Source organism: Apus apus, chromosome 13 (assembly GCF_020740795.1).
Source record: "Apus apus isolate bApuApu2 chromosome 13, bApuApu2.pri.cur, whole genome shotgun sequence".
NCBI classification, from domain to species: domain Eukaryota; kingdom Metazoa; phylum Chordata; class Aves; order Apodiformes; family Apodidae; genus Apus; species Apus apus.
In genome coordinates, this window is record NC_067294.1 from 10,578,259 (window position 1) to 10,603,808 (window position 25,550).

The following is a 25,550-nucleotide window of genomic DNA, read 5'->3' on the forward strand; positions in this document are numbered from 1 at the left end:
CCCCCCCCTCTCACCTTACACGCAGGGCATCGGACCATCGAGCCTCCTCCAGACTCGCTGCCATTAGAGAGCTCCCCTAATGAAGCAGCATAAGGGACTAATCAGACTTGAAAATTCCAGTCTCCAAGCGCTGCCACTGACCTCCCACGGAGTGACGTTTCAGCACCCCTGTGCGGCAGCATCCCAAGAAAATAAACCAAGCAGCTGAAGTCCCAGCTTTCCAGGGTTATTCAGAGAAAGGGAGAACACTACAAACCTGTGCAGAGCTCAGTGCCCCTCCTATTAGTTACCTTGATACTTTCAGCCCGTGTTAGGCAGGACCAGCCACTCCCAGCTTTCAGCCAGATGATCCCTAAAGCACCCAGAGCAATTTGGGAGTTTCTGCACTGACTGGGGCTGTCGTCCCACCATGAGAAGCAGAAAGGTTGGGACCATGGTAAAGATAATTTCCATTAGTGCTGCCTTTGTAGCCAAGCACCAGGTGGCCCACAAAGCACTGGCCCACAGGAGCACAGACAGAGCAAGATGGACATGTTGGCCAAGCTGGGATTCAGCTGTAGCCAGCAGAAAGAAGAGTTTGGTACAGGGTGAGGAGCAACATCCTCCACAGGGCAGAAACCTCATGTGAGCAGTAGCATATCACACAAGGTCATAGAGTGAGATACAGTTCAATGAAATACAAATATAGGCATAACACAAACATTATGTTCTACGTTAATTAGGCATGGAAACAAGGCAGTCTATCTAAGCACACCTCCATAAACCATGCATATCCTTCTGCCCTAAGCTTGTATGTTGTGGGGTGTGAAGCAGCACCTGATTTCACTGCTTGCAGGAGCAATGGAGAAAATTGCAGCTCTCATGCACTTTTGACACAGAATCTACAGCCTCGTGGGGTTCTGCTTAGGTCAACAGTCAGCACATTTCACACACCTAAAATGTGCTACAGCTGCAGCCATGACAGCTTGGTGTGGGGTGAGTATGCACCCCTGTGACAACATGAGGCCAACACCCCTTGGACTACTTGACAAGCAACCACACTTTGGTCAACTAGAAGATGAAGAAAGATCACACATAATTTTATAATCCTGGTGTTTGAGGACATGAACTCTGAGAACTCTGTCCATGCTGCAGCATTTCATGGGTTAGAAATGGCTACAAACAAGCCTTTTGCACCTATTATTTTATACACACATATACACACACAACCACAAAAGGAAGTATGTATATATATTAATATATATATATTCCTTTTATATGTTTGAGTATATTGGAGAAAGTTAAAAAGTTCCAGGAAAATCACATGCTTTTTTTTTCTTTTTTTCATTATTAATGTAATAAATTCTACCATAAAATTATCCTAGGATTAAAAAAAAAAAGTAATTGAAATGTTTAACTGTGGTAACATTAGAGCAAAGTGGCCTACAAAAAAATTATTCCTGCTCCTCTGATACATTAGGTAGTTAATCAAGACTGTAAAAGTGGTGACCTGAATTAAGACAACATGTCAGTTAATGTAATTACAGGACAATTACACAGATCCATTATTCTGCACTGTTCACTGAGGAGCCAGGAGCACATCTGCAGGCAGCAGGAGCTGGGCACAGGGGAGGTTCATGCTGGATGTCTGAGCACATCTCCAGGTCCTGCATTCTCCATGGATTGCACACCTTATTTGCAGGATAAAACGCTGTCACACATCAAAATTATTACCAAAGCACGTCTCTAGGGTATCAGACAGGTAAAGAAAAAGTTGTAGAGCTCCAACTCAAAATTACAAATCCCTATTGAAGCAATTTAAAAAGAAAACCAACACTGAGTTTATTTCTCAAGGCATGGCATTTCCAGGATTATTTTTATTTTTTAAATGTGGGGGGAGGGGAGGAAGTTTCACTTTTTTGTTTTCAATACAGGAAATTTTGTACAGCATTTCTGAGAGAAGGTCATGATGGTTTGCTCTCAGTGGTAAAAGACCTTCCCTAGGTTAAAAAAAAAAAAAAATCACATAATTTAACAGTCTAATGATAACCTACTTGTGCTTTGCAGTTGATTAAAAAGCTGTGCACACACAATTTTGATGTCAACCAAGAGACAGGGGTACATAAAACACTAAAATACATAATGTATTGTAAGTTACCTGATGTTCTCAGCATCTGTAAATTCTCCTACAATTCTTCACTGACTGAAGGAGCCAGGGAGGGAAAAAATGTTAAAAAGCATGTTTTACACAACTGGTATATTTGATGCTAAAGGATTTTATAAAAAGTTACAGGGGAAAAAAAAGGTCATGTCACTGGATGCCCTTGTTCCACTGTGTGCTGGAGCTGTGTCTTTTCTGTGTCAGTCCCAAATCTGACACCACATCCCACAAACTATGAATGTTGGTTACATGGCACAGACAAACAAACCACATACAAAAAGTTTTACCATAAAAATGAAGATATTTATTCAAGAAGTACAAATTTGATGGTACCAGCCATCTTTGAAAGCCATTACCATGAGGCAGAGAGGACACAAACCAAAGTCTCTTGCTCAGAGCATATGAAAGCATCTTACAAATTGCCAGCTAACACAGTCATTTCAATCATTGCTCAAAAGCCACCTCCACTTTTTAAACATTCCCTGGACTTGAGAGGCACAAATAGGGTTTTTAATACAAGACCAGTTAGTTATTTTAATAAAGCCATCAGCTAAAATTTATTTTGTTTTAAATTTCCTTAAATTGCCTCCAGCCTTTGACTGGATTCAAATTTCCTAAAGAAAAAAGGGACTTGGGAATGAGCAGGTGCAGAATTTTTGGAGCTCAAGATGAACTAAAAGTTTTAAGGCAGAAGTCAGGATTTTAAGTTCTCTATTTGCCCCATGGCTCAGATCGAATGGTCTTCATCTGTAAAATATACAAATACAGAGTTCTACTGGATAAATACCCAACAAGTGGTCCTGCCTGGAGGGCAGGAACATACTTCTTCACAGAGAGTCCAGTGGACACATTTAGTAAAAGTCTCAAAGTTCAAAGTAAGAAGCCTGCTGGTTAAAACATCTCATCTTCCAACTATTTGACTTTTGTAGGCTCAGTGGCATGTATCTCCCTTGGAAGGAGAGCTATAGCTCCAACTCCTATGAACAAGAGCAACACACACACGGCTATGGAGTATCTAAGTGGATGAAACATGGAAGAGGAGCCATTTGCAGAATAGAGCAATCAAAAACACTTTATGAAAAGGAAAAGTCTTAAAGCAGGCAGACTTGTATATACAGTCATTAACCAACAGAAGTGTTTGTAGCTGCAGATATAATAGCAGGACATTCATCTTTGGGAGAAGACAGAAGCATGGTTGCTGGAAAGTTTAACTCAAAGGCTTCCCAGATCAGTTAACTGGCAAAGCAGACCACCAGCATCTAGTGGGTTTGAAGCAGATTTTTTTTCTTTTCCCAAGAAAGCTGCAAAGCATCCAAAGCTCATCCCCCTGCCATCCAAAGCAGGTTTTCAAAAACACCTTCCTCAAATACCTCTACATCCTACTCCAGGAGAGCACAAGCTGTCCGAGAGCTGCCAGCCACCATTCAGGAGGGAGGCAGAATTACAGGGGAAGTGGTGAAGGGCAAAGGAAAAAAAGTTCCTTTTCCTAACAGAGACTGCTTTCATTTCAGCATAACAGCATCTGAGCAGTGCAGTGAAAAAGCCAACTTTTTTTTTTTTTTCTTTTTCAATGTAAACATTCTCTGCATAAGGTGCAGGGTCTTGGATATATTTACAGTGACACAGAAAAGAGTTTGTAAGATACAGCTCAAGAGTCAGAAATGCAGCTACCACTTATGCTTCTGAAGAAGACAGAAATGAGACATGTACAGCATTCAATTTGTCAACACTTACACCGCTAAAATGCTTCCAAAATCCATGGCTAAAAGCATCTCACCAATGTAACAAACTAAGATTATTTTTTTTAATAGTTTTTAAGAAGTTTTTACAATATTTACTAACAATGGGTATATATGCAGAAGCATGTCATACTACAGCAATATTTTGTCAATCAGGCATCTGCTTTATCAAAGGTTATGCACATTGCAATGTGTTGCCTCGTTGCTCCCATGAACGCCCCTTTCCTCTCCTCCCCAAAGTGACTTCAAGAACTTTATGTGAAAGGCAAGGAGGAGCTGGGGTTTTGTATGGTTGCTCCTGGGGTGAGGGTCTTTTTGTTGTTGTTGTCACTACTACTTTTAGCACTGGGCATCTATTAAAAACCCAACTTATGACACTGCTGACTCTCATTATTTAGTTTTCCAAATATTTCCCAGATCCAGAGAAGCAAAGGCTTTCAGAAAACTTTTTTTAAAAGTTCTTGCAGTGCAGCTATTCCACACAGTTTTTTGCAGAGAACACCAATAAACTGTGATGCAAAAAAGAGCCAAAGGAGTCAATTTAAGTTTTGGGACCTGGATGCTTGGAAGGAGCAGCTGTCACTTGGCTGGGGAAGAGGACCCTGAGCATCATTCTGTAGCACACTGAGCAAGGTACCTACAGCCTATGTGGCTTTTCTGGAGCACCCTCACCCCAGCAGACCATGTGTGTCCAGGCCTCTCTGCCTTTCAAGCTGTCCAGGAGCACGGACTTTCACTAGGTTATTGCTTCTGGGTCAGGCAGAAGCAACAATAAAGACTTTAAAAATCTGAATCACAAAGAGACCTGTTGCTACAGTGGTAAAAAAAATGCTATTTACTGGCTTAGCCAGAGCTAACTGGGAACGACACAGAGGGCTGACAGGTCTAACCAAGCAAAAACATCCCATTGCTCCTCAGTTGTCTGCACTTGACGTTGCATTTCATGGCTGCTCGCATTACAAAACCCACAGCATGACATGGACTCTAACCAGGACAGGGTGCAGCACTGGGCAGCCAGCTCAGCAAAGCCCAGCCTGGGCCACCCCGCGGAGCCCGCGCTGCAAACCCCAGATCCGCACACCAGGGCCCTGTTCCCATCCCCCCTCCTCAGGAGCAGCCTCTGGTGCTGGCCACGCAGCTCTGCACTGGTCCTGCCAGCCCAACAGCAGGTAAGTACTTTGTTAGACTCACCTCAGCCATGCATGCTCTGCTCTATAATTAGCCAAGCCTTCCCTCCTTCCTCCAGGCACACCGGGAGTCCTGCACCCGTCCCATGGGAGCCCCAGTCTGCATTCCTGTGCTGGTGTTTGCACCAAAGACCATCTCATAGGACAAAGGAAAGGCATTCCAGAGACAGAAATGACTGTTCTCTCAATGTATGTTGCAACCTTGAGTTACATACATGGGATACATTAGTGAACATCCTGTATGTCTTCAATATTGATATTTTAAAATAGGTATTTTTTAAAACTTAGAATTCTTGCCTAAAATCTTGCAAAATTTGTTTCCAGCAGGGTATGTGCTTAGCACATCTGCTGTTTTATACAGAAGAGGTTGAAAAGTCTTCACTTGCACGTATAAAAACACTTTACCATTGTTTTTTTTTCCAGTTCCAGATATGTGCTTAAGGGATAGAAGAGGGGGGAGGCTGCTAGAGAAATGAGTATTTTCATGAACCAATTCTCTGTTCTACTCAAAAGCTCACTCACAACACAGCCTTCAGATCATCACCTTGCTCACCACCACAAAAGCTGCTGATATAAAGCATGGTCATCTATTACAGCATAATAAAACTGAACCTCTTCCAAGTGAGAGGAGGGGAAAGGGAAAGAAAGAGCTCTTCCAATCCCTGTGTGCTGTATTCTCTAAAACAGGACATGGTGAGCACTGCCTGAATGAACAGTGAAAAAGAAAATAATAAATCAAAGTACATCCTACAAAAAAAAAAAAGTAGTGTTTTAGTGTTCACAGGTACCAAACTGTCACCTTGGTTTGCTCCTCCTTTATCTACCATGATTTCCACCCTTCCAGAAAGGACTGAAGGGAAATGACGTCATAAAGACTATTTATCCAGACATCTAAGTTATGCCTTATGAGACAAGTAGTATCTTCCTGATGTGAAACCATCCTTTGTCCAGTAAAAATACAATAGACTTTTGAGCTGTTTATGTATCAAGTATTTTTTCCCTCTGGAATGCAAAAGATCTGGCTTCAAATCAAAGCTGAAATAAAAAATTATGGAGAGTCCAGAAGAACAGGAAAATGACAAAGAACTGATGAAAGAGACTTCAGAAACTGAAGAAACACAAGCAGTTATTGAGAAACATAAAGGTTATAGGGACTGAATTGAAGTTCTGTCATCATGACAACTAGAGGTGCAGTTATATCAAAAGAAGATGGAAAGACAGGGAGAAAATGTGGAGAAATTGGCTGGTGTGTTACTAGAGGTCAGAAATCTGGAGGACCAGCTTGAGAGTGCTGAGAGCTGGAAAAGAGGAAGACAGATGAAATGTCCTTAAAGAGACTAGAAACTGCAAATCACAAGAAGCTGTCTAGAGCCGAGATAAGGATACAAAAGAAGCATGAAGCTGTTGAGCAATATGGACTGTGAAAAGAGCAGGTTTGTGACCATCTGAAGGACATGAAGGTGCACAAGTCTAAGGGACCTGATGGAATTCATCCATGGATCCTGAAGGAAATGCCTGATGAAGTTGTAAAGCCCCTGTCCATCATATTCGAAAAGTCTTGGCAGTCTGGAGAAATCCTCACTGGCTGAAAAAGGGGAAATATACCTCCCATTTTCAAGACGGGGAAAAAAGGAAGACCCAGGGAACTATAGACTAGTCAGTCTCACCTCTGTGCCCAGCAAGATCCTGGAGCAGATCCTCCTGAAGGCTCTGCTAAGGCATGTGGAAAGCAAAGAGGTGACTGGTGACAGCCAACATGGGCAAATCCTGCCTGACTGATTTGGTGGCCTTCTACAGTGGAGTCCTGGCATCGGTGGATAAAGGAAGAGCAAGCAACGTCATCTACCTGGACCTGGACGTGTAAGGGTCTTCTGGAAAAAAATTAAACAGAAAAAGGAAATTTACAGAATGTGGAAAACAGGACTGGCCACTTGGGAAGAATCTAGAATGTAGTCAGGGAATGCAGGGATGCTAAAGCCCACCTGGAATTAAATCTGGCAAGGGGTATTAAGGACAACAAGGACAGTTTCTTCCAAAGACTAGGGAAAATGTAGGCCTGCTGATGAATGAGGCAGGGACTCCAGTGGTGGATGACACAGAGAAGGCAGAGTTACTGAATGTCTTCTTTGCTTCAGTCTTCACTGCAAAAGCCAGCCCTCTTGAATTCCAGACCCTGGAGGGAAGAGATAAGGTCTGGAGAGAGGAAGACTTTCCCTCAGTAGAGGAGGACCAGGTTAGTGGTCCCTTAGCTAATCTGGATATCCACAAATCTACGGGTCCTGATGGGATGCATCCATGAGTTCGGAGAGAGCTGGCAGTTGTTATTGCTAGGCCACTCTCCATCATCTCTGAGAGTCCATGGAGAACAGCAGAGGTGCCTGAGGACTGAAGGAGAGCTAATATCACTCCAGTCTTTAAAAAGGGCAAAATGGATGACCCAGGGAACTACAGGACAGTTAGTCTCACCTCCATCCCCACTAAGGTGTTAGAAAAGTCATTCTGGATGTCATCACAAAACAAGTGAAATCAAATAATGTCATTGGGAGAAGTCAGCATGGATTCACCAAAGGGAAATCATGCTTGACCAATATAACTATGTTCTATGATGTTCATAACTGTCTGCCTAGACGAGGGGTGAGCAGTAGATGTTATCTACCTTGACTTCAGTGAGGCTTTTGACACTGTCTCCTGCAACATCCTCATTAGGAAACTCAGGAAGTGTGGGCTAGATGAGTAGACAGTGAGGTGGATTAAGAGCTGTGTGACAGAACTCGGAGGGTTGAGAATAACAGAGCAGGGTTGAGTTGGAGGCCTGTAACCAGTGATGTCCCCCAGGAGTCAATACTCAGCCCAGTCTTGTTCAATATATTCATCAACAACCTGGACAAAGGGACAGTGTATCCTCAGCAATTTCATTGACAATACCAAACTGGGAGGGGTGGCTGACACTCCAGAGGGTTGTACTGCCATCCAGCATGACCTGGACAGGCTGGAGAGTTGGGCAGAGAAGAACTTCATGAGGTTCAATAAGGACAAGCGTAGGGTCCTGCACCTGGGAGGAAGAACCCCATGCACCAATATAGGTTAGGGGTGGACCTGCTGGAAAGCAGTTCTGAGGAGAAGGATCTGGGGGTCTTGGTAGACAGTAGATTATCCATGAGCCAGCAATGTGGCCTTTTTGCCAAGAAGGCCAATAGAATCCTGGGGTGTGTAAGGAAGAGTGTGGCCAGTAGGTTGAGGGAGGTCATTCTGCCCCTCTACTCTGCCCTGGTGAGGCTACATCTGGAACACTGCATCCAGTTCTGGGCTCCCCAGTTCAAGAGAGACAAAGAATTACTAGAGACATTCCAGCGGAGGGCAACAAAGATGACTGGGGGATTGGAGCATCTTCTGTATGAGGAAAGGCTGAGAGAGCTGGGGCTCTCTAGCCTGGAGAACAGAAGGCTGAGGGGGGAACCTTATTAATGCCTGTAAGTGCCTAAAGGGTGGGTGCAAGGATGATGGAGCCAGACTCTATTCAGTAGTTCCCAGTGGCAGGACGAGAGGCAATGGGCACAAGCTGGAACACAGGAAGTTCCACTTAAATATGAGAAGAAATTTTTTTACTATGAGGGTGACAGAGCACTGGAACAGGCTGCCCAGGGAGGTTGTGGAGTCTCCTTCTCTGGAGATGTTCAAGACCCACCTGGATGCAGTCCTGAACAATGTGCTGTAGAGGATCCTGCTTTAGCAGGGGACTTGGACTAGATGATCTCTAGAGGTCCCTTCCAACTCTGACAATCCTATGATTCTGTGAAAAACCAGTACAGTAAATAGCATTTGTCTTTAAAAAAACTCCACAATAGAACACTTTTGTTATACGTATTTATCAGCTTTGATTTCATCTTTAAAAAGGAAAGAAAAAAGAAACCCAAGTCACTTTGGTGTTTATGAGAATAGAAAACTCATTTTCCTTTACATGGTTATGCCAATGCATTTCAGTCATCCTGTACCAAACTGAGACTAAAGGAGCTGCCAGAAAACTGCAGGCTTAATACAACACATGGACCAAAAAAAGAAAGCTGTATTTACTTGGGGTAGAGTGGGAAATGCATATAAAATGTGGATCTGTTTCCCAACCTTCAATATAAATTCTGCACCTCCTTCCACCTGCTGGGAGAGATGCATGATATTGTACAAGTGACCTCTGCTCATTCTGACTCTATACTGGTGCTCATGGAGCAAGAATTCCCTTCGAGTCCAAGAAACTGAAACTTACATGGAATTACTGAAGGACCAAAAGTAACAAGTTTAAAATTGTCAATGTAACCCACCAGTTTCACTAGGAGAAGAGAAAGTGCTGGGACAACTGTAGTTTTAGAATATTGATTCAGAGAAGGAAGACAGAAACCAGTAAGAATGTGCTATTCATACCTGACCAGCACATTCAACTCTGGAAGAAGTGAAGTCATTTCAACGATGGCTGAAAAAACAAGCAACCTAGAAAACATGTTTAAAGGAACAGGGCGTTTGATCTCAACCAAAGACATTACCACACAGGGGTGCAGAGCAGCCAAAGGGACACAGAGCATCTTTAACTGAGGGAAAAACCTAGTAGATTTTCCCCTCCCCAAATATGCTCTGATTCAGATTTTTGAGACTTCAAAAGGATTTGTCGTTTGCCAAAACTGGCTCCTCTTACATTCTGCAGGGAAGCGCTGGCAGTGGAGCGGCACGGGCATCCTCCGGGCCGCGGGTGCATGTTGGTGAGGAGACCTCCAGCTGTCCTGGCTAGAGAGTCACCAGAAGACTGGCTGCTGAAACCATGTGCTGTCATGTCTCCTTACCACTTTCCACACTTTGTGCCCTCTAGGAACAGAGCAAGGGAAGTTGCAATCCATTGCATCTGGGTGCAGCTGCAGTTCAACCTGCACCCGTTACATCGGTGCCACTCGACAAAGGTGATGCACCTAACGCTTGCACACAGACCAGGGGGTCACTCACCTCAGCTAGCCTGGTCAAACCTTGCTTTAATGAATGATATACAGTAACTCGGCAGGCACAGGCTCACGTGCCAACCAGTCAGTAAACTTCAGGCAAAGTCAGTCTTGTAGCAAGTATGTTTACAGTACAGTACAAGAAGAGTATACATCGACTAAGTTATTGCCTATGGCTCCGGCGGGCTGCATTCCCGCCCTGGGAGCCAGCAATGGCACAGGACTGTGTTGCCATCTTGGAATGTACAATTGCTTGGTCTGAGCATCGCCAGGAGCTGCCTGTGTGGGACAGAGACTGATCCCCAGCCCAGCTCCACTGCCCGGGGCCAGCTGTGCCTCGGTGGTACCTGGACAAAGCACCAGTCAGGTCCAACCAGAAAGGATCCCCGTGAACACACAGCACGGGACCTACCCAGAACAGCTGCAATTGCTGTATGAACTGTATGTGGTGCTGATATTAAGTTTTATTAATTGATTAATTTTAATTTTTTTATATAAAAGTGCTCTCTGTTGCTCAGGCTCCATGGATCAAGACACCACCTACAGTTTTAAGAATCATTACATTTTTGTATTAAGTGAAATACAATCTCCTCCCTCCCTCCTTGAACCTCCATCCCTTTCCCTTCCCTTTCCTGCTCCTTCTTTTGCCCTTGCCCTGTGCTGCTTGTTGTTGCGTTTACTATGAAATCAGGCAACCCCCAAAGGCCAGTTTACATTTTTATGTTTTGTTTTTGCAGATCTCCATCACAGATGGAATTTTTGCTGGTCACTTCTTGGAACCAATCCAGGACAAACCAAAAGAAGAGAGGGCAGTGAAAACAAACCCCACAACAAGAGACGGAGGAAAGAAGAATCACTGAACAAGCAGAAATCAGTTTTCCACCGGGGTGGGATTTGCTAAAGGCTGGCTCACGATGACTTGCACCACGTAGTCCTTTGGGATTTTCAGCTCCTCCAGTTTCATTTTGTCTGCCAGTGGCCTGCCCGAGAAGAACCAGCGCTGGCTGCCCGGCTCCACTCCTTCCACCGCGTGCAGCCGCCTCTTCATGTGGTAAACTGTGTCCATGCTGCGGACCATGAGTTTGAGGTCTTTGCCTGTGGACAGGCGCAAACGAAGCTGGCATTCGTGCCCTGAATTGGGTGGGGGATCAGGAATATCCAGAGTCTCCAGGTCACCCTTCTCCTCTATCATGTTGATAGGTGGGGCGAGGCAGTAGACAGGAAGCTGGTACCGGTTGCCCAGTTCATCGTAACACTCTGTAAGAGCACCTTCAGGAGATAAGGGGGGAAAAAAGTTGAGTATGAATGCATTTCACATTTAAGACTGAAGTGGTCATGCTCAGAAGCATTTACCCTACTGTTAAACCACCCAAGCGATGAAGTCTGAATTCAGACTTTAAAGGATAAATACAAAAATCTCTAGTTTTCATTAAAAATTCCTTCACCTTGTTTTCATCAGGAAACTTGTGGATAACTTAAAAAAGAGCCCCCAAAAGCCAAACACACAGTTCCCTCCAGATAAACCAGGATAAACTTCAAAAACAGCAGGAAGGAAGAGACAAGGGAGGATGATGTTCTGCCCATCTGTCACTTAGAAGAGGAATATTTCGACAGCAGTACAGCCTGAATTTCAGGGCACACATACACCTAGAAAATACTGTTTGGATGTATTACATGATCCTAAACCCAAGCTCTGAAAAAGCAAACAGGCAACAACCGAAGGCAAAAGACCACTGTGAAATAAAGTTTTCTGTAACTTCTCAAATATTCAAAAATTGCTGGAACATTTTCCTCCAGGAGTCATGGTTTAGTGATCACTGCCAGAACAAATAAACACGACCACCCAAGTCAGGCAACACTGTGGCTCCATCCGGCGCGTGGTGTCACCACCAGAGCAACGACACCCAGCACATACTTTACATTTGCACAGCATCTGGCACTCCCGTGTTCAAAGCCCTGAAGTTTCAGGAGTGATTTTTATTCCCCAGACTCCCGAGAGGTTATCATCAGAAGATAATCTGGGTGTTGATACTAAGGATGGCCAGGCAGTGGTGCGTCACCTTGCATACGGCATTTTCTCTTACCAAAACAGTTCCAAGCACACAGAACAGCTCAAAAATTGTAACACTTGCAGAACAAACAAATACAAGCTGGCTTTTTCACAGTAGGAGACACACTTTATATTTCAAGAGCCACCATGGAAAAACAGCAACACAGTTTTCATATGTTAAGAGTTATAGTAAGAGAAGGCCAAAAGCAGAGCCCTGCTGCACACAGCACACATCACTTCTTGCAGTGAGCCAGGAAACCGAGATGATGATGAAGCTGCATCCCAAATCACACCAGAAGTCCCTTCCTACTGTGGTTAAGAAAACAGATATTCAAACTCCACGCAAATGCTTCTCCCAGTCTTGGGTTTACCTGCTCTAACAAATTTCCACATTTTTGCCCCTAGAGGGGGCACACTCACTTTCAAGATTACCCATCCTTTTGTACTTGGGAATGTTTGAAGAGGAGCCAAGTCCTTGAGCTACAGAATATTTAAAAAACTCTTTGACTCGGCAGTTCTCCACAACAACATCCAAGTGCTCCTTGTTAGAAACTAAGGGTGGTTTTTTTAGCATGAAAAAATACCTCCAACTGACAGTGAGTTGTCTTAAACTTACCTGTTCGATCAGCAATATTACTACAATATAAAATTCTAACTTGGGGATATACCATGTGACTCAGCCCACTGTGGCAGCAACATCTTGTGCTGAAAATCTTCCTTTTAGACAGAAGCCCCCCTTTTTAAGGATAGTTTGATCTGATGAAAAGACACAGAGAAGTGAAAAGTTCAATGTTTTTGATGCAGCTGCTTTTGGAGGGTTATCTGTACAGGTTGCACCAACCCTGCCTATGCTCTGTAATTGATTGAGAAAACAAAACCAAAAAAGAAAATGCAGAAAAATACAGTTAAACCACTCATTACAAATCTTGTGCAATTTACGGATCTCAGAGCAAACCAGCTTTTATCAAAACTGTACTGGATCCATAACTTTTGTGGTACTTGTGTGTGATTTGCAGACTAATGCCTGAAGTTCCCACACTTCATTTTTGGTTTACAACATTCATTTCACTCGGTACGCCTGATCAATTTAGTAAATGTCACAGTATTAAATTCTGGATCACAGTTCCTAGAAACCAGCAGATATAGTTTGCTGCTAAAAAAAAAAGAAAAAAGAAAAAAGAAAAATCCAAGCTTTGACAGCCTTTCAATTGAGCCAGAGCAGCTAAAATAGCATCTTTCTTTGAAAGCCATGTAAATTAAAAAAAATGCTCCTACTTTAGAATAGCATATCATAGAGTTAATTTTAAATACAATGGGATAAGCTTGCTAAGGAATTTCTTCAGCATTTGAAGCTGAACTAACATCAAGGTTAAAGCATATGCTATAAACAGCGGATTGCTTAATCATAATCAGATAAGCAATATTAAAAAAATCCTCTGAAATAGCAGCTAACTTGGAGGTCTGTCTTTAAAAACAAAGACACACAGCAGAAGAAACCTCTTGCCAATAAAAATGGCACCGTCCCATCCCAGGCTGGTTTATAACAAATTATTAACGTACAGCAGGTTCCCATAACCCTCACCAGTAACCCCACTCTTCCCCTCATACTGGTAAAAATGTCATTAAGACTCTCAAGCCCTAATACCTACCATTCAGTGGCTTTCCAAACTGGATATAGTGATTAAAGCACAGAAGGCAGTTATTGTGAGCAGGAGAGTCTACAACAGCACCACCTCCTTACTGGCACACTGTGCCTGCTAAAGGCCAGGCCTGAGCTCCAGGCAGGAGATCCAAAGTTGGTCCTCACCTCCAAAGGGATGTGGAGCTGTGCAAACACAGCCTGGCCCTCTTCAGCCAGCTAACTCCCGCTGGCTTTACAAGGCTTTTGGATAAATGATCTCTGGAGAGGGTCAGGCTCTGCTACAACCTTCAAGATCTCATAAACAGCAACAAACTCAAAGGCAGAGTGTGAAGGGGTGTCACACTGGTCAGAGTTCAAAGTGAAACGATGGCAGAATGTGCAAAGTGAGTTTGCAGCTATTTTAAATGATGCAGAAAAATGCAAGTTGCCCGTCAGGCAAAAAGTGGTTGAATCACCTGAAGCCACCATGGCAAGGCCTATCTCTCCAGCCAGATGGCAGCTCTTCACTGAGGCATTCCCTGCAGCATCCCTTGTGCAGCTCAAAGCACACAGGAAATCAAACATCCAAACTATGAAACCTTTCCTAATTTTGCTGTTATAATTGAAACCCATGTTTCTGATCCTTCCTGCAAGATACATCAACTTGGGCCACAAAACTTAGTCAGAAGTAAAGGGCACTAAAAGAATGTTAAGCTTTTATGAGAAAGCACAGAGAGAGAAGATTTTTTTTCTTTTTTTTTAAGGTTTCCCTGTTACCTAGGCAACAAGGGTCCTCACCAGCCTGTTATTGCATAGGAGGGATGCAGCCTCCCATAAACTGGAGAAGGGAAAAACAAGGCAAAATGAGGTCAGCAGTTGAGGCAGACATCACCATGCTCTGCCAGTGGTCAGGGTGCTTAGAGCCCTCCTGCAGCCCCACTCGACAGACTTCCCCTTCCCTGCTTCTTCCTCCTTCCCCATATCCTGCAGCTGGATGCTGCATCAAGCTACCAGACCAGGTTCAGATGCCAAAGCCTAGAGGATGAGTCAGTACTTCAGCTTTTCACTGACAGATCATACAAAGAAACCATGTAAATGGGGCAGATTTCAGGAAGAAAGCAGCTGCAGAGAGGATGGCTGACAGGCATGTAGGACTAGGTGGAGGATTCTGTACAGCACATGAAAGATTAAGATGTCATAAAAATACCTTACAACAATATTAAGAAGAGAACAAATTAAGCTTATCCATACTTCATATACTTGAGTATTGTTTGTCTATTTAAATATTCCTCTGGATATTGACATGACTTTAACAACCTGGATACAAAACTTCCTGGTAGCAACATGAAGAGCTGTCTTTGAGGAAAGTCAATGACAGAACCAACCAACTAACCAACCCACAGAACCAACCTCTACTTTAACCTCCTCTCATTCAGAATTAAGGTGTTCCAGCACACACAAAGGAGTGCCTTCAAGATTTCACTGACTTAATCATTATTCTCAAAAATTCCCAGTTAAAGAGCTATACTGTCAGGCAGGCTCAAGGCTCTTTCAGTATCGATGCTGCAAGACAGTTCTGGAGTTAACTTTGTAGGCTTGGATCAGGTCAGAAGATTCAATGCTAGAACAGCAGTGGATGGAATTATCTGAATATTTCAAAAGTAATATTGACTTGGAGATTGGGGAATTCTGGAAGGAACTGTGAAGCTGTGCTTCTTCTTGGTTTTTATCCAGGTAGAAGACAGCTTGAGCGTTTCAGGCAGAAAAATAAGCAGATGTGATCATCATCAAGCATATGGAATGGGAACATTTTGAAATTAATTGCCCTGCAGGCCAGAAAACTTTTTTTAATTGAGATTATTAGGATGGAGATATTTCTCTGGATTAGTAAGGGAAAACACTATGAAGGACTGGTTGAAATACTGCTTCCATCCCTAAGCAGTTCAGAGTATGAACATAATTGTCCTTCTGTCCATTATAGCACCAGCAATTTAAGAGATCTAAATGACAAAAAGGTAAACTTCTGCAAGTTATTTCAGTGAGGCATATATGACCACACTCATCCAAAACCACAAAAAGTTTTAATGCATTTTAGTGGCTTTTTGGCATTTCTTTAAAGCTGAATACTTTTCTCCCTCCAGAAAAAGCAGCAGATTTCTTGCTTTCTGTTCATTATGGGCCTTCTACTTCTTCAAGATTTCAAGCACTTTGCAGAAGGATGGCTCAGAAACACCCGAAACTCAAAAACTGAGCAGATTTCCTTCTTTTCTTCCCTTCCCCCAGACAGACTTGCTGCAGGAAAAGAAATTACAACAACACAAAACGAAATCTAGCATTGCAATCAGACTAGCTAATTTAAGGAGCTTAAGTGTCTGTGTACAACACATTTGCCCAAGGAACAGCTGGTTCATTTGTTTTTCTTATTAAATAGCTCCATTCCAAACCTAAGCTGAGCCTGGATTGCTGAATAAATTTGCAACAGTAGAGCTTTCACCTGTAAACTATTGGGTTGAATCCAATATAGGTCACTAATGCTTGAAACTCATTATGAGCACCAAACTACAAGTGGGTTCCTCTGGGTCCTACAGCACAGCAATTCCTAGAGAGCAATGACTGAGGCAGAAAAGCTAAACTATCTTTTCATCTCTGTTAGTCGCTGGTTCCAGATCATGGCTGGGAAACACAGGATCTTACAAGAAGAAAATGTGTACTGACGTCACCAGCAAGAGAGAGTGGTGAAGGGTGACTGCTCAGAATGTGAACAGGATTGAGACAAACAAGTAAAAACATGCAGTGCTTTGTCCCAGCACTCACCTACAACCATCACAAACCAAGAGGAGTGAAAAGAAAATAAAAGTTCTTTCACTTTAAACCCTCTAGAACTTAATAATGACCGAAATGGCTTAATGCTGCAGTTAACCACTGCAGCTCTCCTGTTCTCTGGAGGGCAAAGCGTGGGAGCTTGTGCCTTGCACCACATTGTACAGAGAACAATAAAGCAGCTATAACCATTAATGCTGTGGATGAAACACTTGATAATAAACCACACATATAACCCCCCTTCCAACCTGCTTCTACCTAAACTTCCATGGGTTATGCAAATTTAAACTGCCATAAAGCTACTGTACGAAGCCTTTATAAAGGTATAAGCTTGTTTCCTAAGCCACAGCACAACTGCTTACACAACACAGAACTGCTCTCATCTTCAGCCTCCCCTTATAATAAACTTACTCCAGCTCCTTAAAGAATGGGTTGTGTAGATAATAAGTATTAAGCATTTAATAATTCTCATTTCAAATTCATTGAAAAACAGCTCTTCCATTACGGGAACATTATCGGTCTGGCTCAATTTCACAAAGGAGGACAATTCCCAGAGCCAGCAGGAGATCCCAGGGCTTTCAGGAGCTGCCTGGTGAGCAGGGACCAGCTCACTCCTGCTCGTGGCAACTGGCACAAGACAGACTGGAACTGTGCTTAGTGCAGTACAACAAGGGAAAGAAGGAGAGAATTAAGATACTCTGCTACTGCCTTTGTTATCCTTCCACCTCATTCTCTGGCAGGCGAAGTAGCTTGTAGCTGGTTCACTGAAACAGCTATTGCACTGCTGATGCTCACCTCCTCGTTTAGAGGTTCTTCAGAAAGAAAACCCAGCTCACCCAGCTTCCAAGATGGCTGATAAAATAATGTACATTCAGCTCTTTGAAAAAGCTCTGCAGAGACATGCTTGCAGCAGAAGGCTGGAGCACAGACTCTTGATGTCCCTTCCAGCCAGGACGATCCTAACTAGCTACTTTTGCTGTAACAATGCTTTACAAAGCAAATCTCAGTTGGAGCATTGAGCCAAAGATCCCCCACATATATCTAAGTCTGTTTCTCTCTAATGTCTGCTTCAAACTAAGCACATCTCAGTCTCGTGCAAGGCAGGTTTGCAAATCAGGTGGGTGATCTCATGAGTATACTATTCTTAAAACCAGTTTTGCAACTCACACCTGCAGGCTGGTGCAGGGGAGGAAAACCCAAACTACTATCACTGGACCAGCAGTGCCTGGTTACTACAGGAACCAGAGGACAGCAGCACTGCAGAGGGTACATCGTCTGAGCACTCACCTGTCAAAGAAACAGACACATTTGAACAGCGAAATGAGACAAGGGGTTTGTGCCACTTCTCCAGTAATCTGCTGGCTAAGAGGGATATGCCACCATCATCCAGTCTGAGGTATGTCTTGTACACCTGCTGTAGCTGAAAGTCAACTGGTCTGCATGCCATTGCTACCTGTGTCTGTCAGAAACCTTTTTCTTTGTTTTGGACCCTGGATATACACAAATCCATGGGCCCCAATGGGATGCACCCACAAGTGTTGAGACAGCTGGCTGATGTTTTTGCTGTAACAATCTCCAGCATTTTCAAGAGATCATGGCACACAGGAGAGGTGCCTGAGGACTGGAGGAAAGCCAATGTCACTCCAGTCTTCAAAAAGGGCAAGAAGGATGATCCAGGAAACTACAGACCAGTCAGCCTCACCGCCATCTCTGGAAAAATGATGGAGCAGCTCATTCCAGAGGTCATCTTTAAGCACATGGAAGAGAAGAAAGTTATCAGGAGTAGCCAGCATGGATTTGCCAAGGGGAAGTCACGTTTGACTCATCTGATAGCCTTCTATGATGTTGTGACTGAACGGGTAGATGCAGGGAGACCAGTGGATGTTATCTACCTAGACCTTAGCAAGGCTTTTGACACTGTCTCCCATAACATCATCAAAAGCAAGCTCAGGAAGTGTGGGGTTGAAGAGTGGACAGTGAGATGGATTAAGAACTGGCTAAACAAGAGTCCAGATCAATGGTGCAGAGCCCAGCTGGAGACCTGTAACTAGTGGAATCCCCTAGGGATCAGTGTTGAGCCCAGTCCTGTCCAAATCTTCATCAACAACCTGGACGAGGTGAACAGAGTGTATCCTCACCTGGAGCACTGTGTGCAGATCTGGGCTCTACAGTTCAAGAGGGACAGGGATTTACTTCTGAATATCTGAAGGGTGGGTGAGGGGCCAATCTCTTTTCAGTCATGCCCTGTGATAGGACAAGGGACAGTGGATGCAAACTAAAGCACAGGAAGTTCCACCTCAACATGAGGAAAAACTCCTTTACTGTGAAGGTTACAGAGTACTGGAACAGAGAAGTTGTGGAGTCCCCTTCTCTGGAGACTTTCAAGACCTGCCTGGATATGTTTCTGTGTCACCTGCCCTAAGTGGTCCTGCTCTGGTGGGGTTTGGAATCGCTGATCTCCAGAGGTCCCTTCCAACCACTAACATCCTATGGATTTTGGGGAGGAGGACCAGGGCCAGAAACGGGGTGTTTATTTTGGGTAAAGGCTGGTGCAGAGATACAAAATGTATTGCTGGGCATGCTGATCTGCTCCCTTTATCACAGCAGAGCATCAGCATCGGTTAATTCATTAGCACTAATTAACTAGGCTGAAGGTGAAAGATAATTAAGATTAAACACAGTCTTCTGAAAGATGGAAATTTCTGCATGAGATAAGCAAGGCACTTTTCTTCAAACTCCAGCTGCAGGCAGTAGATGTGCATCTCTTACTGTCCCCACTGTGCTGGAGCAGTGAGAACAGGAAAGGGAGAGGATAGGGAGTAGCTGCCATGGGAGGATGGATGGATAGGGATGGAGAACGATTCGGGAAGACCACTTATGGGAAAGAGGGGCTCAGGGCCATGAACAACTCCCTCAAAATTCCTCTTAAAAAACCTCACCAAGGCCAACAACAACAGTGGCAATCCTGTAAGGAGAACTGGGAACTGCAGTTCCACTGTGCTCATCAGCCAGAGAAAGAGGGGAAGCCAGAGAAGAAGGGACCTGCACCAGAAGGCTCAAAACTTGACAATGGTTTAACTTACTGACCAGAGTGAATTCTTCCTAAATACAGTTTTCCTAGAGCACAAATATCTACAGTCTATGCAGCTCATTGGCTTTTCATTTGCTCTGGCAGACAACTAAGATGCCCATTGGGTACACACCTGTAATCCACAGTGTGGCTGATGACTGCCCATTGCTAGAACAGGACTAAGAATCACAACGATGAACTAAGCAACTGAAGAGGATGGTGAATTTTAACCACAACAGTAGGCTCAGAGGCTGGTTATGGCAACAAGTTGGCACCTTTATGACAAGCTTTCCCATCTGCCTCCTTTCAGGATTTTGAAATGATACAAATGAGGGGTAATAGCATTAAGCTGGAAGAGGGTAGATTTAGGTTAGACATTAGGAAGAAATTCTTTAGTGTAAGGGTGGTGAGACACTGGCACAGGTTGCCCAGGGAGGCTGTGGATGCCCCTTCTTGGAAGTGTTCAAGGCCAGGCTGGATGGGGCTTGGAACAACCTGGTCTAGTGGGAGGTGTCACTGCCCATGCAGGGGGGTTGGAACTAGATGATCTTTAAGGTGCCTTCCAAACCAAACCATTCTGTGATTCTATGAAACCCTAGAACAGCCTGATCCATCAGTGAGTTGTTCTTTATCCAAAGCAGGTTTGACAGAGGAAGTAAATTATGTATTAATGCTTGGTAGTTGTCATGTTAGCAATACCATATGTACTGCCACTTCTGCAGCACTCTAAAACTTGGATCTAATACTGCAAGAAGGTAACAGCTTCCAAGAAACATTACATCAGGGTTCAGAGCTTACAAGTCTTCTTAGTAATGAAGTATTCATGTACTATTCTGCTTTGCATGTCATTAAAATAGATGCCTGTCTAGACAGGCTTCTTAGATAAAAATAATAATTAAAGAAACTAGCTGGTAAAAGAGCTTCTCTGTATACCCTCTTCATTTACATTTGCAGTTCTTCACTATCCATCTTCCTAAAGTGGGTAGGAGGGATTTGGAGAAAAAAAGGAAGCACAGCATCACAATCATCTGAACCTGCATAGTGTCGCTCCACGGACAGCTAACTTGGCAGTGTTTCAAGTGCCCAGGTTACCTGTTCAGTATGAGGATGCACAGAAGCTGAACTCAGATTTACAGAAGATGTCACTGCCTTTGTTACCACCGAGTTGTAATGAGTCTGTTGTTCTTGCACACCACAAGTGAACACCTAGCACTTAGCATCCAAACCCCTATAACTACACATGGTTAAAATGCAAAACCAAATGGGAGCATTTTACACAACTGATAGAGATCTTCCTTCTTCTTTCCAACCACAAAGACTTAAGCAGTTTTTGCTTTCTTTGGAGATCTAAAAAGCTCTTCCTCTGGTCTCCTAAAACAGACTTGTAAAACTCTCCTTCTGATGCAGAAGTCATGGATGTTTGACTATGATGTTGCAGAAAGGCCACCAGAAAAGAAAGCATACTGGCTCTCAAGGTACAAACATTCTATTATTTCACAAAACAGGAGAAGATGCCATTCAGACTGCAGAACTTCTGTTAATACTAAACTAGCCCCCTACATTTACAAAAGGACTCCATCATCCTACAAAAAGCATCATGCTTTCTGAGCACTGTCTTCAATGTGCTGAGAAAAGAGTCTTTGCTCATGACAGTGGGACTTTTTGCATAGTCATTTTCCCAGAATGACAAACTACTTTGCTATTTCTGGTTACTTCTGGAAGACAAGGTAACTGCTATGCTATTTGCATTTTACTTTAAGAGGATTCTCCTTTAGCTAGGACTACCAGAGCACTAGTTATCTGCACTGTGGCCCACTACTAGACAAATGTGCCACAGCTTGCTGCACTCTTTTCCAAATAAGACAAAGGCAAAGATAGCTACACCTTTGCTTAACACTAATCTCACTAAATACAATCAGCTTGTCCTACCTTGGAATCACTCCTGTATCCACCTCAATAAAACCACATCCTTTTGCTTCTCAGGTGAAGAAGGCACAGTCTGACCATGTTAGTAAGTCCTGCCCTGGGCAGGGAGGTTCAACTGGCACCTAGTGACTGCAGCAACTCGAGCTGCTCCATCTGCATTGCATGACCAGTGCACTTAACTCTTAAGCAATGCCCTGTCTACCACAATGCCCACGCTGGGCAGCGAAGACTTAGTTTAATCTGAGCTTGAAGTGGATAGGAATGGACTTACAGCTTCAGCTAACAGAGCAGCAGAGACAATGCCTTAGACGTAAGACAAGAGCCAATATTGGCTTTTATGGAGTATGGAGAAAAGGATGTGGAAAACTACTTTCTAAGACTAAACAACAACTCTTCCCATGACCTATCTGCAACAGGGGATAGAAAGAAAGAATGACCTAGACTGAAGGTTAATGAGCACTGAAGTCATTCATTTGTATGCTTAGTCTCCAAGGATAACCAGAAAAAACACTAGAGGCTCCAGGGAGGACAACCAAACTAACACAATCTCACATTAGTACCTATATCCTAAAATAAAACTACAACACAAGGCTATTTAAAAGGTGTGGGTGGAAGGGATTAAAGAAGGTTACAGGAAGCAATAGAAGGCTGCAGCATTGCTTTCTCCCATGGAATGTGTTCTTTATCTCCAAGATTCTGTTCCTTCAGAGTCACCATACTTATAATAAAAAAGAAAAAAATATATTGATTAAAGGGATGGCATGTTAGTCAGAGCTGCATCATGCCCTAAACTCACCTACCAGAGGCTCTGGGGATCTGCACAGACTGTGAGAGCCCAGACACGTTAAAAATTCAAGGCCTTGTTGCAGCTCTGACCTTCTGCAGAAGACTTGCTTGATCACTACAGAACAAATAAAGGCAGCTCTGAGATTTAGTTATTTCTATATAATAATGAATAGTCAAAGCATGCATGGAAACACACACTTTGCAATAAGGCTACAAAACAAACGTCATTTGTGCTTGATCCCTGCTGGGCTCTGCATTAGGCTCAGAAGTTTGTCAGCAAAAAAGCAGACTGTTCCCCTTCTCAGTGACAACTGTCAGCAAAATGTAACTATCAGCTCTAGGTCTGAACAAACTCAGACTCTGTCAAGTTATGATTTAGAAGCCAAAGCAGAGAAAGATGACAAATGTCATGGCCACTATCAACTGGGAGCAAGTAGGACACCAAATGTCTGGCTGAGCCCCTTGTTTACTGAACTGAGGCACTTTGAAGGACACAGATTCCTTCTGGAACACCAATTTTAGGGCATAATGCTCCGAGTCAATTACAGAAGCAAGCAATAGCACCTCTGAAGATCACATATTCACACAGAAGGCAGCATCCAGGGGGATCTCATTGGCTTACAGTGATAATTTTCAATGAGGAATACATTTTAAACACATCATATTTCTTCTTCTCATTTTACTAGTAGACAGCAAGGCAGATGAAGCAGATACCCAGTTCCACCACTGTTACAGACCAATGATGGAGTAAACTTCCACTCTTGCTGAGTATCTAATAAACTGGACACCACATCCTGACCACTATCAGATTCCAGAAGAATATACTTGTCTGCAAAATCTGCAACACAGAGGTCAGCAAGCAGTCTGAAGCCTCTTAAAAGAATTCGAGACATTCTTTCATCATGGGTCCAGGTTTATTTCATGGCCATCATGTAGGGTCAGTCTTGTCTGCTTTTTTCCTTAAAGGACTTAGCTGCACTATCCTGGTCACACATTGATGGTGAAATAGAATGCAGTTCTGTAAACAGTGCTACACAGTTGTCCTCACTGCAGCAGAAAAGGCAAAATGAAACCAAAGACAGGAAACAGGCATACGCTACCAGGGGAAGAGGCTTGAGAAGAAACCAAGCAATTATGTTGACAAAGCTCCTCAAAATACCTTTCAAAAAACAAGAGCAGAAGTTAAAAATATTTAAGGAAAACAACTGTAGGATGTAGCAGTAAGTGGGTTTTTATTTGAAGGGTTGATAGTTTCTAACCTGCACTTAGATATATAAATATTTCAGCCAGCCACAAATGCTTTACATCCCAATGATTTGATTCAATGTTTCATCCAAAGAAAACAGGGAAATCCAGAGTCCCTCAGAAAGGATGTTGTGCATCTATTTTAAAAATACTAATCACAGCAGAAATGACGCAAAGCATCATCTTAATTGTAGCTCCAGACTGAAGAGGCTTTTGAGAAAACAGACACTTTTTCAAGGTTAGGAGAAGTCTGGTGAAGCACAACAGTGCAGCATGTCCTTGGCTAGCATGGATGTGCTTCTCCTGCCACGGCAGGGAGGGCTTGTACTGATCCTACAGAAGACACCCCCTACACAAGGCAGTGGCAGCAGAATCAAACATGTCCCAGTGCTACAAGCACTAATGAATGCTACAGTAAGGAAAATAAAGCAATTCCCACAGAAGAATGGGTTTTCCACAGTAACTCTTAGTCTTAAAGCAGCACAAGGTGCATTTTACACGGTGAATACATGTACTTACTCCTCAGTGTCCGAGTACTGGCCCAAGCATGTGAGCTTTAAGCAAACAGGAGGCAAGAGTAAGAGATTCCATATAACAATCTGGAATTTCAAAGAGGTGAGATACAGAAAGTTAAAACAGAAAGGGGTGCACCATCAGTATAAAAGCACCTCCAGCAGTGATACGTTAAGCCAATTCCAACTATTATCTTTACTTGCCTCGTTGATTAGCCGTTGTAATTCCCCCTCATTCTCTACACACAAGTCTCTGAGCTCAGCTTTCCACCACACACTTCGCACAGCGGTTGCAACGTAGGAAGAACATGACTATTGGCCAAACATTAGCCCAGCTGCTCTTTGCTTCTTTGAGAACCAGAGAAACCCCAACACTGTGGAGCACCACATGGCAGGCGCTGCAGACACAGCATTCTCACATGGAATTCAGCAATTACAAAGGAATTTATTGGCACTTCTCTAATTTTCAATCAGGGGATCTCTCAAACAGCTCACTTTTCTAAGAAGCACTTCTCTAATGAAAAATACCATCCAAAACACATGGTTTTAATTCAGCCAGAAGCTGCACGGTGACAGCCCAGCAGCGATAAATGATACTGCAAGGATCTCCATGTCTCACTTCTTCTAACCATATCCCAGTGGAGCACAGTACTCCCAGGATGCAGGGGCTACACCCCGGAGCTCTTCAGAAACCTGGAGTCACACCCAGCCCAGGAGATGGAAGTGAATAACCCATTTAATGGTGCTGTTAAGAATCACTTCATTTTGTGGCAGATGAGGGCTCCTCTGCAGTGCACCGCATTATAAAACCACTGCTGGTTTACATCCTCCTTTTTCTAAAACACCTGCAAGCCACTGGTTGCAAAAGTAAAGGCCCTTCATAAATGATCCCTCCCCACCACTTCTGAGGCTGTGGATGCACGGATGTTTTCTGTGAGCAGCAAAATCACTGGAGGTTGCCCAATTCCCAGCTCCTGCTCGTTCCTGCTGCTGCAATACCTGTGGAATCGCCCTGCTAGAGGTCTTACAAACTGGATGGGGGAGCTGAAGAATGTCCAAACCAAATGTTGTGGCAATGGACACTTTGCACCCAAAGATGTACACTGACCCTGCTCAGCATCCTGCAGCCCCAGAAAGGTGCAGGGAAGCAGGTAACCAGCTCAGTCTTGCTCTGTAGCTTAAAGAACTCAAGGTCTGCAGCCCTGGTCAGTATTGGGAAGCCAATTCTACCATTGCTCTCTGAAGTTGGGAATACACATTCTGCTTTCTTCCAGGCTGCCTCCAATACCTGAAAGAAATGCTGAACACACCCACACACCCCACCAAAGTAATTAGTTCTCCGTACTTCACTTTCTAGGATGCACAATCGACCCTCCAAAGTGCCAACAGTTCTAAAGAAGGGAACTTGGCAAAGGAGCAGCCCCATCTTGCTGTAGAGCATTGCCTCCCTGCTCCCTTAAATCCTCCTCTGACTCAAG

At 43.6% G+C, this 25,550-nt stretch overlaps 1 protein-coding gene across 1 annotated transcript in view; it reads right to left on the reverse strand.

Annotated features, from left to right (window-relative positions):
* Positions 1 to 8,916: 8,916 nt before the first annotated feature.
* UBTD2 (ubiquitin domain containing 2) overlaps positions 8,917 to 25,550 on the reverse strand; it is a 56,209-nt gene continuing 39,575 nt past the window's right edge. The window contains exon 3 of the mRNA XM_051631331.1: positions 8,917 to 11,311. Within this exon, the coding sequence (XP_051487291.1) occupies positions 10,914 to 11,311 (398 nt within the window). The 3' untranslated portion in view covers positions 8,917 to 10,913. The remainder of the gene's footprint in view (positions 11,312 to 25,550) is intronic.